Source organism: Podarcis pityusensis (genome assembly GCF_964106645.2).
Source record: "Podarcis pityusensis genome assembly, chromosome: 10".
Taxonomy (NCBI): Eukaryota; Metazoa; Chordata; class Lepidosauria; order Squamata; family Lacertidae; genus Podarcis; species Podarcis pityusensis.
In genome coordinates this window covers 23,433,708-23,446,466 of record NC_138035.1, presented here as the reverse complement: position 1 = coordinate 23,446,466, position 12,759 = coordinate 23,433,708, and the positions used below count along the sequence as shown (strand labels likewise).

The following is a 12,759-nucleotide window of genomic DNA, read 5'->3' as shown; positions in this document are numbered from 1 at the left end:
TTTTGGCCACCAGGGGGCCTAAGACCCCATAACAACAACATCAATATTATTCTGATAACAGTTCCCAACCTTATCTCTTTGGAGCAGCCCGGGCTGCTGTTGTTTTAATATACGGATGTTGCAGAACATTGCCACTGATGCAATCATAGTGCATTAATGGCTTTATACTGAACAGTCTACACATCACTTATGATGCTTCCCCCACTTTTCCCACATTATTGCCACCTGGAGGGGCCACTTTTGCCGTACAAAGAAAACTGCAGAACATTTGCGATATGAAGAGTTGCATTTCAGCAGGCAACTATGGAACATGAGATCTGTGGAACTGCCCTGAGATCTGCAAAGAAAGGGCGGTATACATATTTAATAAATAATAACAATAACAAGCTCTGTCCTGAAACGTTTGCAGGGGCAGACTGAACTGAAAGCAGGATTGCGTAAAACAACCCCAAGTACCATCACAAGCTCAAATAGTCCTGAACGCACCATGAAAAGGACACCTGGAGGCTCCCCCTTCCACGCAAAACTGTTTGGAGCGGAGAGAAACGGAAGAGGAAAAGAACAAAGTCAGGTCAAACCCACAAAACACTTACTTGTGAATGGTAAGAACGACTGGACACGTTTTCTTTAACATCATTCACTTTTAATTACATCACATCAGCCTCTCAGCTTACTCCGAGAAAGGATGCCCACTAGGAGGGACGGCAAATCTTCCATCCCATAGTGGTTGCTGGAGTGGGTATCAAATTCTCAGCAGCTTCAGTAGTTCCCCTGCCTCACCTTCCCTCTAACTGCCTCCTGCTTCACCCCCTTTTTATCATGTGGTCCCTGTCAGTATCTCAGAGTCCAGGTTAATGCAGCTTCCATCCAGCAACCTCCTTGCTGCCATTTGAGAGAGGAGCCCGGGGCAAGTGTCATTGGCTAATACTCTCAATATAAATAAAAAACAACATTTCAAAATGTTTAATAGCTAAGAAATAGGGAAAAAAACAAACCCCAAACCACCGTGAAATCTGCAAAGCGCCAATGGAGAGAGTCTCGAGAATGCTTTGTCCAGTGCATGTTCTTGGTAGAAGCTGAGAGTCCCCTCCCAGCAGCCTCTTCGTCTGTGTCCCCCTTAGCGCCATTCTAGGAGGCCAGAGGCCAGCTCTTCATCTAAGCACAACTCCCGGACACCCTGCTTCCTGGGTTGGGCTTTCCACTCCTTGGGAGCAGGCAAAATGGGAATGGGGGAAAAATTGGTCCATTTTCTGTCTGCTGAACTGTGAAAGAAATCACTTCTCCCTGCAACAGTGGCACTCTAATGTCTCATTTCTTGTGGAGAAATTTCATTCTGCTACCTGGAAGGGATTGATGGGTGGGAGGCAAAAACAAAGAAAGAAAGATATAGAAACCATGTGATTTTGGCACAATGGGATTGGATTAAAGTCTCCCGTCTCCGGAAAACAGATAAAAACCAACCAGTGCACAACCTCACCACATTTTCCCACCTGCATTCTACACGGCCTAGTATTTATAAACAAGTACAATGCCTAGGCTCCTCACTATACACACCATAAAGTTTGCAAAATGGCACGTTGCAAAGTTTACACAACATAGCAATGACATAAATCCCATCCAAAGACGGCTGATGACATTTATGGAGCCACAACGCAGATGGTAAAACATACGAAAAGTAGCAGCGTGCTTTGCTTACAAGTTAACTGCGTTTCCCCAGCAGCTGGGGATTTTGCTTTAAAAGCCCAATATTCCCAGCAATGGAAGCAATACCTGACACAAGAAGCTCTCAATTCCATAAATTGTTCCTTTATACCTGCAAAACGAGGCAATTTTGCCAGGCACGGGAAGAGACCCTTTCAAGCCTTTGCAACACTGCCCTATGAGAAGAAGCAGCTCCCTCTTCTACAGAACTATAAAAGAGGCAATAGCCTTCAAACTGGAAGGACAGCCATCCCTGATTTACATCTACTAATACCTGTAATCCCTCCTCCCCAGTTAAAACATACCCAAAACACATTTCCTCACGTTCATCCCGTTATCACTCCCCTCCACAGTAAACCTGGTCTCACCCATCAGAAATTACATTTAGAATGCAGTGTCCTTGGGGTAAGGACCTGCCTTATTTCTTTTATTACTGTGCATAACATAAATACAGCAGTGATGGTGCTTATATTGCAAATAAACCCACACGCATTGTGATTTGACTTTAGGACATGCGATGGGATATAAAAGCACACTGTAATACAAAGCAGCAGCCAGGATCTCTTACCTAACCCTTTCAGGAATTTATTGACTCCACTCTGCTCTCCACTGGGAAGGGTTTCTAGGTACTCTTGGGCACGTACCTCAAACAAACCTACAAAGGGGTGGAAAACAGAATGCAGAAAGGAAGAAAAACCTGGTGAGTTCCAGTTGCAGGTGCTGTGGGATGTAACATCACAAAAGCAGTTGAATACAACATTTCCTGTTTGCCCAGAGTGGACACACAGGGGAATGTTGCTCCAGTCAGGAGGACTTCCTGTCACACCTGGTCTGGAGCATCCTCCCCCTGTATGTGACCAGGTAGATGGGCGTGACCCTGGCAGACCCCATAAAGGGGCCAGTCATGCAGCCATCTTACTCTTCTCTATCTCACTCTCTTTTGCTACTGCTCTTTTGCTGTGTGCTTGCTCTCAGCCAGCAGCACATGGGCTCATCCCTCACAAGAGGATGAACCCACACTTTTCTCTGTAACTAGAAGGTAAAGCCTGCCTTCAGGATCATACTGTGAACTGAATGTAAGTAAACCTTATCATTACTTTCTAAAAGAAGACTGCTGTGTCATTGTTGCTTTTAAAAGGGAACAAAAGGGGATTCACCGAGAACAATCCAATCTGGACAAGCCAGACTGGATTGCTTAACTCAAATGGTTCTAACGAATCTATCAACTAGCTTTCTGCTATGTGCAAGGGATGTGCACATAGCACTGCTACTAGCTAACTAGCGTGAGTGAGGAAGGATAATATTTAATCAATATATCCTCTCCGGTTTGAATCCCTGTGACAGGGTGAGCTCCCATTGTTCAGTCCCAGCTCCTGCCAACCTAGCAGTTCGAAAGCACGTCAAAGTGCAAGTAGATAAATAGGTACCACTCCAGCGGGAAGGTAAACGGCATTTCCGTGCACTGCTCTGGTTAAGCCAGAAGCAGCTTAGTCATGCTGGCCACATGACCTGGAAAAACTGTCTGCAGATAAATGTTGGCTCCCTTGGCCAGTAAAGTGAGATGAGCGCCACAACCCCAGAGTCGTCCGCAACTGGACTTAACTGTCCTTTACCTTTACACTACCCTTGGCATTCCCACAGATGCCACCTGAACAGCTCTTATGTGATGAAAGGGCCAAAGCAGAAAAAAACCCTGATGAAAAACACGCTTAATTAATCGCACGCCCCTTTCACCATCCTCCTGCTCTCTCACCTTTATTTTTTATTTTTTAAATAATTTTTATTAAGGTTTTAAACAACAAAGAAAGAGAAAAAAAACATACGCAATACATATAACAACAACACACACAAAAAAACAACACAAAATTCAACAATAAAAAAACCAAAAAACATAACAATTAAAAACAATATCTCTTTTCCATTTCCATTTTTAAGTTACTTATTTTCTGGACTTCCTCATACCTCCCTCTTTTGTATTCCAAACCAAATTGTTTGTCCAGCAGTTTCTTTTCCACTTTTTTAATCCCAATCTTTAGTTTGATAAAATATTAAAATATATAACTTCAACTTCTTTAAACCTAATCCTTGGTCTTAGTATCATATAACGTTAAAATTTTCCCTCTTAATATCAAATTTCCATCTCCTGCTCTCTCACCTTTAGCACCCTGTTTCCGCAACTCTCGCTCCTGAATGAAGCCTCCAAACATTTGTGTCTCCATGAAGACCTCCAAGAAACGCCGGAGGCTCTTGGAAGAGACCGACTTCCGGAAGGCCTCCCGCTGCAGGGTCCTCTCTTCCCTCTCGGAGGGAGTCAGGAAGAGGGAGTAGTGCCCCACAATCTCCACAAAGAAGCGGACGAACGCTTCCGACACCACTTCGTTCAAGGGGCTGGACTCTGGATGGGGGAGGCAAAAGGAGCAGGGAAAACATTGGTTAGCAGGAGACCTGGCCTTAACCTGCTCTCTTCCAGTCCCGTCCTTAGAACTCGCCGGGGTGTAGATTTGGGATGGGAGGACCGTAGCTCTGTAGCAGAACACCTGCTCTGCAAACAGGAAGACCCGAGTTCAATTCCTGGCATCTCCAGGAAGGTTTGGGAAAGGTTTCAGCCTGGAACCCTGCAAAGCTGCAGTCAGTGTTGTGGACACAGAAACTTGGAAGCTGCTAGATTTAGAGTCAGACCATTGTTCCATCTAGATTAGTACTGTCCACTCCAACTGGCAGCAGCTCTTTGGGATTCCGGACAGGGTCTCTCCCAGCCCTACCTAGAGTTGCTGGGGATTGAACCCAGGGCAGGTACTCTCCCAGAGCTGTGCATCTTCCCCAACACCAAGCCAGGTGAACAAATTTTCTGACTTGACATAAGGAAGGTTTCATACGCAGGTTCAGCCACATGGTTAAGCCCATCCTTGTGGAAGCCCCATGCAGAGGGGCTATGAAGTGGCCATCATGAAATATTTGGTATATTCCAGACATCTCATATAAAAAAAGGATACCAGGCTCTGAACTGTCCACTCTCTCACAATGACAATAGAAATAAATAAATGTACAACCTACCCAAGTGATGCTGACCCCACACACTACACAAACACTACACAGAATATAGAACAAAGGAAGGCTACCCTACCATCTCTCTCCTCTCTCTTTACCCCCAGCTGCATGATGTCAATGACGATAATGTCTCATACAGTATGTAAACAAACTGTGAAAATGACTATGAATCAAAAATGGAGATGCCTTGTTTATTTGTTTGTTTTGTAACACAAGAAAATCTTAAATAAAAGCTATTTTTTTTTAAAAAAAAGGAGGATACTGAGAGTTGGGAAAGGCTAAATTTTTTTTGCCTTTTTAATTTTTGGAAGGGAATGACACGGTAGAGGTTTATAGAAGCTCAGTGTGATTTTCCCCGGCGAAAAATAAAAAGGTGAGAGGTTTTAAACCTTACCTTGCTTGCCGTTGGGAGCGCCCTCTTCCTTGTCACTTGCCAGCTCGTTCCTTTGCTCCAGGATGTGTTCGAGCGCTGCTTGCAACTTCCGAGGTAAAATAGAGTCCTCATCTTCCATCTTAAAAAGAAAGAGGGCATGTTCTTAGGCACAGGGTGAGACCAAACTGCACACTCTGGGATAAAAGGTAAAGGTAAAGGGACCCCTGACCGTTAGGTCCAGTCGCGGATGACTCTGGGGCTGCGGCGCTCATCTCGCTTTACTGGCTGAGGAAACCAGAGTTTGTCTGCAGACAGTTCTTCCGGGTCATGTGACCAGCATGACTAAGCCGCTTCTGGCAAAACCAGAGCAGCGCACGGAAACGCAGTTTACCTTCCCGCCTCAGCGGTACCTATTTATCTACTTGCACTTTGTGCTTTCAAACTGCTAGGTGGGCAGGAGCTGGAACCGAGCAACGGGAGCTCACCCCGTTGCGGGGATTCGAACCGCCGACCTTCTGATCGGCAAGCCCAAGAGGCTCTGTGGTTTAACCCACAGTGCCACCCACGTCCCACACTCTAGATAAACACTCTAAAAGCAAGCTTGGCCAGCCGGTGACCCTCCAGATGTTATTAGACCTCAACTCCCAAGACAGCATGGCCAATAGTCAAGGTAGCACACCAGCACCTGGAGGGTTAAAGGCTAGACCCATCTAAAGGATCCACTTTTAAACCCTTGCAAATGGTCATTGCACACTGGAAGGTGGTGGTGTGGCAGCTGCTTCAGAGAGCTGTAGCGGAAACTTTGCAATGGTGCTGTCAAATCTGCCAAAGCCGAGAAGAACTAGCACACAGTACAGTCTTGGCATGGAGCAACGACTGAGATGGCCCGTATGCGATGGTCATAATGTACACACCTGGCAGCCACAGATACTGGAAGGAGGAGAAGTCTGCTGCCACACAGGGAGACAACAGAAAGTGGCACCAAAAGGTGAAGATGTTGGGCCTTGCAAGAGACCGCTCTTGCACTCACTGCGTTAAGTATAGTTCATGGTCTGCACGCTGAGCAGATCTTGCTGCTGTGTGTCTTTGAAACAGAGACCTCATACGTACAAAGCGTGCACTGCACCTCTGAGGTACGTATTGCCCCTAAAGAATGATGTAGGCATGGACGTCCCAAAGCATTGGACTTAGGAAGCAAAAGTGTGTTTTGCCTGAATCCAAGGTGGGATGCCTACTGACACAACCACCATCTCCTTTTGGTTTTGCAGAGAGTTGGAGTTCTCCTCATCCACAGCATTCCCTCATCGCAGTCACCTTTCCTGTATCTTCACTTTTATACTAATACTGAAGCAGAACTTGAGAGAATGTCACCTCTGCGGACATACACTTATTTGTGAAAACCGGGGCAGGGAGAGAATCATTCGTGCATTTTTTTGCTGCTTATGATATATCCACTTACCCTCCTTTGACCTCTGGTTAATAGGGTTTCAGAAGTTTCAAAAACCTGCAGAACCCTTTGACTAGAGGACGGAGGAAGACGTGAAGAAACATATGCACAAACACCATGGAAATCAAAGCCTCTTGCAAATGATTTCCAACTCTCTCAATGACCATTTGTCTTCAGGCTCCATTTACCATCACCCTCTTCAGTGCTACTTTTCTAGTGCTACTGGTCCCTTGTTCTCTTATAATGGCAATGGCGCCTGTCTCAGTGCCAGAAATCCGGTGAGTTATGGCTGAAAAAAGCGCTGCTGAGCATCCAGCAACGAAACAGAGCAGACCTGCTTGTTCTTATTCTTTCCTGTTCCTCTCTCCCACAGATAGAACCAGTGTGGGGAACATTTGGCTCGCCAGAAGTTGCACTCAGGCCAATGACCATGCTTGCTAGGGCTGATGGGAGCTGTAGTTTAGCAACATCTAGAGGGCCAAAGGTTCCCCACACCAGAGATTAAATGGACATGACTGGAAGCAAGTTGTTCTTACCTGCCTGAGAAACCGGTTATTCACAAGGTCAACCACAAGGACCTGCTTGGACAGAAATACACAGAAAGAAAAAGGGGAGAAGAACATTACTGGGAATGGTCATCAACCTCCTTGGGAAAATGGCGGCCTTGTATACAGCTTTTTTGAGGTGGGGGGGAAAGGCCCTGCCTTATTTATCTGAAGCCTTTTTACTCTTCTCTTCGGCCCAGAAAGGCTCCCAAAGGCCTTGCCCTACCCCAATTCCACCAGGCCTCAAAGAGATATGAAAACCAGCCCAATCCCAGGGTGGTTTTTATGACTTTTACCACAAACCACAGAATGACAACTTTAAACATAGGGAAGCTGTTCCTCTTGAGTCTCTTACACACACTTTCCCCTCCTTTCCCTGACTGAGAAACCACACAAGTTATTCCACACAACAGGGAAGAAGCAGCTAATTGGGTGGGGAATCAGAGATAGGAGAATGCTCTTATCTAGCACTTTAAAAAAAGAGAGATATTCAATGCAAGTATGGTACCAGCAACTTACAGCCTGGAGGAGAACCCCTTGGACTTTAAAACAAAGATATTTTGGTGCTTGGAGGTAAAAAATACAACCCCAAATGCTAAGGATGAGACAATTAAGCCAAAATAGATTCAAGTGTTACTGGGTTTGTAGATTTCCTGGTCTTATTCTGGCAACTCTTCTTTGTGGATCTCATTGTAGGGCTGCCTTTGAATAGATTAGTGTTATCGCCCTGCCCATGTGGGGCTTGAACCCAGTACTGTGGCTGAAGTGCCCCACCCCAGTCTCTTCCCACTGGCTGTTGGGGGCTGCTCCATCCAGTCCTTGCGTTTGCCATCACCAAAAGCCAAGGGGATGGTGAAGGAGAATAGGGCCTCTTCTCTTCTGTCCCACACACCCAATCTCCAGCTCAGATGCTCTCTACATCTAAGTTAGAGGTAATGAATTCTAGATATCATATCATCCCTAAGCCCACCTGCCCCGCATCATCTTCCATGCGGACGTACCATGGTTAAAATAGAAACCACAGGGGCACTCTCAATGCCATGTGCTGTTAATAAGCAACTGTTGAGGAAAGATGCCAGCAAGTGTTTCACATCGCAGCCAGTTGGCCCTTTCTCCAGCCTAGCAGGATCTGCCATGAATAAACCCTGGCCCCAAAGCCTTTCGTCCTCACACTCCCAAAACCTGTGCCCTGTGAGGACGGTGCTCTGTTGAACCCAGCACTCTTGTATCAAACAATATCCATTCTGCCGCCCTCCCTTTCCCATACTCTGGCCTCACCTCTTCCACGGGCAGCTCCTTGAGGCGGGACAGCGAACTGGAGAGCAGGCCAATCAGAAAGGGGGTTGGCGAGCACACGATGTCAATCATCGAAGGGGGAAGCACAGGGATGTAGGTGTGCTGCCACGTGAAGGGGTAGAGAAGGGCCACCATGGCATGGCAGCATTTCGACAAGGTGCTAGGAGGAGGAAACAGATGCAAGGGTCAGTCTGAAACTCTCAGGGCCCCTTTGAGATAAGAGACATAAATTAATAGGTGGTAACTGAGAAGGCCGGGGGGGGGGGGAGACAGCTGGCTGCACGCATTGACACCTGGCCAGGTTTTATCCTGGGACCATGCCAGGCTTCCCAAGAACCTAAGGTTAAAAGGAGAAATCAAATTAATAGTCCTCACGACTGCAAAGAGACAAACTGGAATCTATCCCCTGCAGATGATCGAAGTGCCTAGAGACAGTCAGTCAGGTTGTGTATCCACAGCAGTGACCGCAGGAGGAATGACTGCTGGGAGGAGCACAGAGAGAAGAAACGCCATGGTACATCTGCAACAGCACAACGGAACTCCTTCCTCTGCCCCAGCTGCAACAAAACATGTCGCTCCTGCCTCAGTCTCTACAGCCCCAGCTGGCGCTGAAACCTTCCAACAGTTTGACCTCACCCCTAAAGGTGCACTCCTACACTGTCTCCAGAGACAGATGGAGGCCAACCACCTACTAAATGTTCAAAGTGAACATTTAGTAGTTCAAGGTCAGGCAGGTACATAGGAGCATTGTTGAGGTCATTCTTCTCCCCCCTACCACCTCCATCCAAGTTTTTAGATCTGATGATTCTGTCAGCATCGCCCTTGAGCCAGTGCCACCAACTGGACTCATCCACTTCAGCCCCGACTGGGCTAGGCGAGCTGGGTAGCACTTCCAGAGACCACCTTCTGGACAGGAACAGGTCAAAGTGCTGTGGACTCACAGCTTAGAGTTGTGAGCACCGGATTCACTTCCACAAGAAGACAGTCGTCGCACAGCAGAGTATAGCAGAGTCTAGAAACAACTCGGAGAGCAGCTCTGTAGAATATCTTCTTTATTCTATCTACAACTATTATACAACTATATACAGAGCTAAATAGGTCTAAGCATAAATGAATGCTGCACTGCACTGAGTGTCTGCAGCTGCTCTTAGCAGCAACCTTATCTCTACACACGATCTCTAACACTCAGTCTCTCTCTCTCTCTCTCCCCGACACTGACTGACTTGGTGCTGGAGCAGAATAAGTAGAGAGCAGAACACGCCTCCTCCTCTCTGGAGAATCAGCAGACTCCTCAGGAGATTCTTGGATATGGGAGGGGTAAAATCTCCTCAGATTCCTCCTCCATCACCTACAGGTCTTCTCTCCCCTACTTCAGGAGGCATAAAAATTTGCAAGAATATTTTTGGTAAACTGATATTTTTGTGTGTGTAAATTTACCTTGCATGGTTTCTTTTGAACTCAAGAGACTGCTTCTCTTTAGATTGTGCAGATTGCATCTGCAGTACAGTTTGCCACATGTCCCCAACCCTGTCAAAGATATAATGTGAGCTGCTTCCTTCACTTTGAGTGGCCACAGTTTAGCCTGGAGCTCTCTCTCAAAAACGTGTTGTGGGGCTCGCATAGTTCTTGCACATGCTTCCCTTCATACAGACACAGCCAGCGCATGGACTCCTGGAGTCAGGGGATTAATGGAGAGTCTCTCTTTTCACACTGTGGCCTCTTAAATATGGGAAGGCATGGAACAGTCCCAGAATTCCTCTTTTTTTCCTGCTAGCTAAGCAATCTGCTAGAAAAGCCAAGCATATACCTCTGCTGAGGTCATCTCTGCATGGGAAGACGGCACCAGAAAGGAATAAAAAGAGAGAAGAAACCAAAGAGCAGACATACAGCTCAGGGCATAGTCAGACAGCAGGCTCTTCTCAGCTACCCTCATGCCTTCATGAGTGAGGGACCTGATAATTCAATCGGTCCATTACCTGCACCTACATGAGGACTCTGCCACTCCCATCAAGTGATAATCGCTAGTTCACATGGAAAAGCAGGATCAGCACAGACATTACATCAGTCGTGGTGTAAAACAGACTTGGGGGACTCGCGGCCCTCCAGATATTATTGGACTACAACTCCCATCATCCCTGGTCATTGGCTGTGCTGGCCAGGCCAACTGGAGTCCAACAAAATTCTGGAGGACCACAGGTCCCCCATCCCTTAGATCAGCCTTTCTCAACCTTGGGTCCCCAGGTGTTTTTGAACTACAACTCCCAATAATTCCTAAGGCACTGGCCATGCTGGCTAGGAATGATGGGAGTCGTAGTCCCAACAACATGTAGGAACCCAAGGTTGAGAAAGGCTGTCTTAGAGAGCAACAAACATGGAGGAGCTTGCTGTTTCATTCATTGGCTTGGAATGCCCAGGCATTTGGGAAGCTCAAGTCTGGAAGAAAAGATGTCACTGTGGTCCTATGAGCTAAAACAGGGGTGAGGAGCCACAGGCCTGGAGGTCTGAAGCTCAAATGTAGGTAAAATGTGGTTCCCTAAGCCAAGGGTGGGGGCCCTTTTAAGCCCAGCAGGCCAGACTTATCTCCCGACACCCAGACAAAGTTCTACATAATGACACCAGACATACTTTTCAGAGTGCTATTTTGCCTCTGAAGAACTAACAGCCACCTGACTAGGCAAGACTACAGAAGATGTGTAACCAATCTCCCCTGAGTTTGGCTTAGCCGAAACTCAGCCTTGTGGGCTGGTGTGGGCATGTGCCCACATGTGTGCGCTTTCCCTTTGCACTGCGCTCCCCCCCCAAAAAAACTTTCAGGCTCTCTCACGCTTCTTGCCTTCCTACCAAGAGGGAGATAATACAGGATACCCATATTTGATCACACATCTACCTGCGGCTCGTAACAAACGATTGGGAAATGGAGGGGAAATAAAATGATGTAAATGCATGTGTATGTGTGCATGCGTGGAATTTGGGCGAAGGACGATGTTGCTTTCCAATAACGAGAAACGGATGCAACTACAAATGCCTCGCTGGCAGATGTAGATTTTCAAGGAAGATTCTTCCACAGAGCCTTCACTTCTGCAGCATTAAGTAGAATCAAGCAACGCTGTTTTCACACGAAAACAAAAGCCAAGCAGCACACACCACCCTCAGAGGCAGGTAAAGGCCACTGGTAACTCATCAGCTATGTAGGACTGCAAACTCCTTTGAGCATCTGGGGGAGGGCTGGTATGTTACTAAGCCATGCACATCACGTCATTGGGTTTTATGAGCCAAATCTTGAATGGGAGAGAGGGAGGGAGGGAGGGAGACCGTGCAGCCTGAAGGAATCATATGGCCAGGAAACCACTCACAGCTGGCTTGAGTTAAGCACCATGAGGGAATATACACTGAGCAAGAGGAGAAGGGGAAGTGTGTGTGTGTGTGTGTGTAAAAATACCCCAGGCCTGGCAACAGCTTCTGCAGTTTTGCAAGGGAAATGGAAAGGATGCTTGCTGAGTATGAACTTATTTTTAAAAAAAAACAAAACAGGACTGTTTATATTTAGTACACATGCTGAGTTGCAAGAAATTCCGGCTTCCCAGGAATCTTTCAAGTTCTCTTGCTTTTGTTTTTTAAAGGTTTCTAGTCCTCATGGCTGAAGATTAAATTGTTGAGAAGACACGGCAGGCACTCCAGGGTTTTGTAATAACACTGGCATAATTTGGGTACTCCACACATAGGGAAACAGACTTGTGCCCAATTGGCAGCAGTAAGGGAATGCTTGACCTGTCGCCCCTGAGCCTGGCTTCCCTAGGTGGGAAATCCTTTCCGGCCCAAGGGCTGGATGGAGCAATAAATGCAATTGTGTCTTTCTGCAGTAGGCACACCCACACGCAACCCACTCTTATCCTGAAGCCAGGCCAGCAAATTTCATCAGAGTTTGAGGACACATTCCAGATAAGGCAAACACCCGAACAGACTATGAAGCTGGGGCAGTGAAGAGTGTGGCCTGGACTGAAGAGTCTCTTGGGCCATATTTGGTCCATGGTTCCCCACTCCCGCCCTTGATGGTTGCCTGGGCTACTTGCTGCTAAATTCAGCCTTGCGGATGAAGGAGAAATAGTGCTTTGACAGAATGAGTCCCTCAGGGCACTTCTGAGTACAATTCTGCGCCACTGAATCCTACAGAGATAGTGAGAGGCCAGGCAGAACGGGTTTTCTTCAAACCACCATGGCAATCAAAGAGGGATTGGGGAGGGAGAAGAAGAGGCTTACTTTCTCCACTCAACTGACTGTCGTTTTGTTTTATTTTTGCAGGTGCCCACTTGCTCACTAGGAAACCTCTTCTGGGGGTCTGGCAGTAGGCA

General features: G+C 46.9%; 1 protein-coding gene across 4 annotated transcripts in view; it reads right to left on the bottom strand.

The window, feature by feature from the left end:
* Positions 1-621: 621 nt before the first annotated feature.
* The window catches only part of DENND2A (DENN domain containing 2A), a 66,707-nt gene continuing 54,569 nt past the window's right edge, over positions 622-12,759 (bottom strand). For all 4 annotated transcript variants that reach the window (XM_081023964.1, XM_081023966.1, XM_081023965.1 and 1 more), the window contains exons 15-20: positions 8,393-8,570; positions 7,106-7,147; positions 5,144-5,261; positions 3,857-4,096; positions 2,270-2,356; positions 622-1,340 (exon numbers count right to left, since the gene is read on the bottom strand). In XM_081023964.1, coding sequence (XP_080880090.1) covers positions 1,309-1,340; positions 2,270-2,356; positions 3,857-4,096; positions 5,144-5,261; positions 7,106-7,147; positions 8,393-8,570 — 697 coding nt within the window. In that variant the 3' untranslated portion in view covers positions 622-1,308. The remainder of the gene's footprint in view (positions 1,341-2,269; positions 2,357-3,856; positions 4,097-5,143; positions 5,262-7,105; positions 7,148-8,392; positions 8,571-12,759) is intronic.